General features: G+C 50.2%; 1 protein-coding gene across 2 annotated transcripts in view; it reads left to right on the top strand.

Annotated features, from left to right (window-relative positions):
* The window catches only part of bmpr1aa (bone morphogenetic protein receptor, type IAa), a 34186-nt gene that overhangs the window by 14828 nt on the left and 14358 nt on the right, over positions 1-5000 (top strand). For both annotated transcript variants that reach the window (XM_062519308.1, XM_062519309.1), the window contains exon 3: positions 1021-1323. In XM_062519308.1, coding sequence (XP_062375292.1) covers positions 1257-1323 — 67 coding nt within the window. In that variant the 5' untranslated portion in view covers positions 1021-1256. The remainder of the gene's footprint in view (positions 1-1020; positions 1324-5000) is intronic.

The following is a 5000-nucleotide window of genomic DNA, read 5'->3' as shown; positions in this document are numbered from 1 at the left end:
AAAAGTAGGCCACAGGTCGGGGCTCTTTGTCCCCCCAGGGCAAATCAGAAGTGACAAGAGACCGGCCCGCTCCGCCACTAATTTGCCCCCCTCCCTCCCCGCCCTGACGAGCTCCACTTAGGGCCGCTAATTGCAGCGGGAGGCTTGGGCCTACAAGGGAGCAGACACATCTCGTTAATAACGCTGGGCTGGGGCCGGCGCGGGTAATTGCGGAACATCCCCTCCGACAAATCATTTGGGCATGTTGCCCCCCCCCCACCCTCCTCTCATTCAAGGGCCTGGCAGGGGTCGCCGGGTCGAGGCCCCGGGAAAAACAAGAAGGCAAAGATGCGCGCCCCAGGCGAAAAACTAAAGAGAGAGGAGATGGAGATGGGGTGAGGTGGGGTGAGGTGAGGTGAGGTGAGGTGGTGGACTTAGCAAGTAGAGGAAGTGATGGAAGAGGTGGAGGATGAGTCCCTTAAACAGGGCATCACCTCGCCAGTCTTAGCCACCTGCCTCTCTCGGTGTGTGTATCTGAGCCAGGATGTTGGCCTTGAGGGTGTGCGTGGGGAAGCGAGATGTCCGCAGGGCCTCCAGGGCGGTAGCGATCGCCTTCATGTGGTCCGGTTCTCCCGGGGGCCACGCAATTCCCTAACTTTACCCACGCGCACGTGTCCAGACCACATGATTTCACTATATTGTAGGATGGAGCGCTGGCTGGGTCAGCATGTTCTTAGCAGATTTTCTCTCAGTTTTATTTAAGTCTGATGTCACTTGGAGAGGTTTGTGAAATCTGAAGGATACAATTATATTGAAATAAAAATGCTATCTTTTCACAATGTATGTCTTCCATCATTTAAAATGATGGCAACAGGCATCTGAGGTTAAGTTGACACACTTGTGAAATGTTGTGCAGTGATTCCAATCATGCCTCTATTAGGTTTTGTAATCGGTCATATGTATCCCTGCTTCATCAAACAGATATTTTGTGAGTCTCATCTCTCCTTCTCTCTCTCTCTCTCTCTCTCTCTCTCTCTGTAGCTAACTGGCCCAGCGGACCCTGTGAGAAGGAAGCTCTGAAGCCCTGACCTCTGAGGCCCTCTTTGCCCCTAATCTCCCCTCCACCCTCCCCTCCCCTGACCATCTACCTGTTCCTCGGCCCCTACTCCTGGGCCCGGTGTGCCCTTGCACACGAAAGAGCCGAGATCGCAGACGCGCACACAGCCGAGAGGAAGACTACATTTCCAAGCTCGGCTCGTTTCGCAGGTCAAGTCACAATGCGCGGGACTCTTGTGTGCTTGCTTGAAATGGGGGTCTGCATGCTGCTGGTGCTCAGGGTTCAAGGTAAGTGTATTGTCTGTCTGTCTCAGTCTCTCTGTCTGGCTGACTGTGTCTGTGTCTGTGTGTACAGTAATTTCCCGCATATAAGCCGCATTGTGTATAAGCCGCAGGACAGTATTTTATGCAAGTTAAAATAAACAAAACCATATGAACACCATATTAGCTGTCCCCCTGTATTAACCTTATAGTGGAAGAAATTTAGCAAAATCAATGTATAAGCCGCGGCTAATAGTCAGGAAATTATGGTATGTGCAATTATGCTGGTTAGGACTAGGAGAAGAAGTTCCTGGAATAGTGTGCAGTTTATTACTGTGAAAGTGCCTTGAGGCCCTGTTCCTTTTAATTGAAATGGTTGGAAATGATCATGGAATGCAGTCAGAGCCACTAATTATCTGCTCTGATCATAATGATGTCGAAGGGAAATGTGACCAGTACTCCAAGGCCACAAAGCCATTGGGTAACACACTCTGCCATGCCTGTATTGATTGGTTAAACTCCTTTTGGGAGCAGGAGGTGCTGCATGAGGCTTTGTCATTGAAAAGTGCCCTGATGATTGCCTTTTGTTTGGTGTCCTCCCCCGATGTCTCCATTCTGGGGGGGAGATCACAATCTTCACCCCACCGCTGTGTAGGCGTCCATCAGTGTAAATGAGCCGCTGATGCTGGACTCATTGACATTCATGGCATTCAGTGTAGTGGTTAGAGTGCTAATGGGTGAAACATTCATGGGATTTTTGTCTTAATGTGACCTCTTGAAGATAACGTTGGAAATGAGGCATGTGTGATTGGGGCATGATGAAAGAAGCCAATTCTAAGTGTCTGCCTCCGTGCAAGCAGAGTTGGGGCTTTCGCGCTGTGTGTTCAGTCTTTATCGCTCAAATCGTGTGGTTTGTGGTATATAGTGGAAAAATACACGCTGTTCCCTGCCGTGTGTGTGCGTGTGTGTGTGTGTGTGTGTGCGTGTGTGTGTGTGTGTGCGTGTGTGTGTGTGCGCACGGCAGTGCCCCCGTCTGTGCTTCCGTGTCTCGGTGCAACATGCCTCGTCCACAGCTCGCCCAGTCGATCTGCATACCTGTGTGTTCTGCTCATCCTTAACCAAATGTGGGCTGGGGCGGTGAGTCACGCCGACAGGTCGTAAACTCCAAGCAGGCCACGGTGCCAGAGACCTGGCCGTAAACAGACCTTTAGAGCAAAGAGGCAAAACAGGCCGGCGTTGCTAATGCTAACCGGGCTATGGAGCCAGTGCCAGGAGATGGCTTGGGAGTTCACGCTGTACTCCAAGGAGACTTCAGATAAAACACCTACCAGCACTGTGTTCTGGAAGTGTCCTGTCTATGAACGCCCTTAAAAAGATCCAAGAATGATGTTAAGATTCCTTTTTGTGACCTTGTACAGTTTTTCTATTGGCAAACACTGTAATGTGAAATGGACCAAGAACTGTTTGACTGTTTGTTGTCTAGGTTTAAGCAGAATATACCAGCTCACATCCTCCAGGTATAGGCCAGTCACTTCTACATACATCTTACTTAAAGCCAGAAGAAATGCTTCACCAGTTACAGTACAGTGTAATGAACATCTATGCATATATTTGAGTAATCATAAATAGATGTTTTAAATGAATCCAACAAGACACACTGTTGACCACTTTCCCTGATATGGATGAAGTAGTCCTTGATTTAAAAAGTCTCCTCTTCCAAGTCTTTTGGTTTAGAGAAGGTAGAATGGATCAGCCATGTTAAATTATATACCAACATAGTCTATCATACATATATGGAACAAATACTCCTAAATGAAGAATGCTGAACTTCACACATGGCTATCTCCCTGCACTACCCCCTCTATCACACACACTAGCATTGATTTGAGCTCCACACTCCACACCAGTGTCTGGTGGTTTTAGCCACCACACACACACTGGTGGGTGGCTAAAATCTGCTGCTGCTGCTCACCACAAAGTGCCCCGACTCTCAGCCCCTTTCCTGCAGTTGGAGGTATGTGTGTGTGTGTATGTGTGTGTGTGTGAAGGCGGAAGGCCCCTGTCCCCAGTCCCTCACAGCAGAAGCAGCAGCAGCAGCAGCAGCAGCAGCAGCAACCCTGACCCGCACAGGGACCCCCACTTCAGGAAGCTCTTAAACTGATTGTTGCCGCGCTCTCTTCCCCCTCTGCACATTAACCATTTCCTGTATAGCACTGTCCGTGCCGCCGCGGGCCACTCGCACTCCAAACACTCCATTGTTCGCAGGAAATACTCAGATACTCAGAGCTGTGGGGAAAGGTCACTCGTAATTGGTTTGTTTTGATTTATGTTTGGGAGATAAGAAGGAGCCGTAGAGTTCGGAATGTCCTGAATGATTGGGTGCTAGATTCTAGAGGCTGAGGGAGCAGAGCCGCTTGTTCGTGCGGGAGGGGAGGTTAGTGTGGATTTTCGTGACTGGCGGTGATGGGTGGGTGGGGTGTGGGGGGGTGGGTGTTATTCTTTGTTTTTTTGTGTGCCACCTCTGTGGCGGTTGACCTTCCTCAGCCTCTTTGTGGCACAGAAGGTGTTGTAAAGCCAATTAGAATTCCGCGCTCGTAACGCCCATGCTGGTTTTATGGGTCTGTGCAAGACGTGTAGTTTTCCATGTGTCTGTGTAAATGTGTGTGTGTGTGTGTGTGTGTGTGTGTGTGTGCGTGTGCGCTTGTGTGTGTGCGCGCGTGTGTGTAGCCATAATGAGCTGCCGTTTGTGCCGTGTACGGGTGTGAGGCTCATGCCCAACGTCCCTAGCATGCCGGAGTTAAACCTCAACAACAGTGCATGGAGCATTCCAATCCTCAGCCCCAGTTTATGGTAGACCATTCTGCAACTTTAGCTCTCTGTTATTGGGATTAAATGCCAAATGTTCCACTGCTTTGCCGTGTGAGGATGAAGTGATCATTTGGCTGTCAATGCTTTTGGAAAAGTGGTGATATTTGAAAAGAGTTTCGACGTTGGGTGGTTCCACAACTCGCGTCTAAATGAGTAGGAAATGATAGGCCTAGATGGGCATACAGGCTTGTGTCGGTGAAGGTGGCGCAGTTCCGACGGTGGCTTCAAAACACTTCACACAGTGACCTTGTGTGTCGTTATGGAGACCTGTCTGTGTGCTTCCTGTTGGCGCTACTTGACAATAATGAGTGACGATCAATATGAACATGCACGTGATCCATCCCTCTGTCTGGTGTGGTGCACAAAGCCAGGGTGTGGTGCTGCTGAATGGCAAGGCAGCACAGATCGATGATGTTCTGCCTTCTCAAGGACAAAGCCGGATTACTTTCCTCTCTGATTCCTGTTTGTTTCTTTCCTCCTCTCCTCCTCCTCCTCCTCCTCCTCCTTCTCCTCCTCCTCCTCTCAGTGCTGGCTTACACACTACTGATAAGAATTTATCCGTTGCCACAGGTATTAAAAGTGTTTCACACAGGACAAGTCGTTGTCGAAATGTGCTCCCGCTCGGAGATCAGATTTAGCTGCAGGATCACTGCTCATCACCACACCACCCTCCTCATCCTCACCTTACGGGACAAAACCGCAAGCCGCGTCGGTAGCAGCGCCGTCCTGCTCCGCTGTCACGTCCTCTGTGCGTCCAGCCTCGCCGTGATGAGGCGGCAGAAAGAAGAGACGCGCACCGTGCTCAGGGAGGCGGGATGGATGTCTGTGGCCCTGCC

This window comes from Sardina pilchardus, chromosome 18 (assembly GCF_963854185.1).
Source record: "Sardina pilchardus chromosome 18, fSarPil1.1, whole genome shotgun sequence".
Lineage (NCBI taxonomy): Eukaryota > Metazoa > Chordata > Actinopteri > Clupeiformes > Clupeidae > Sardina > Sardina pilchardus.
This window is presented reverse-complemented; position numbering and strand designations above follow the sequence as displayed.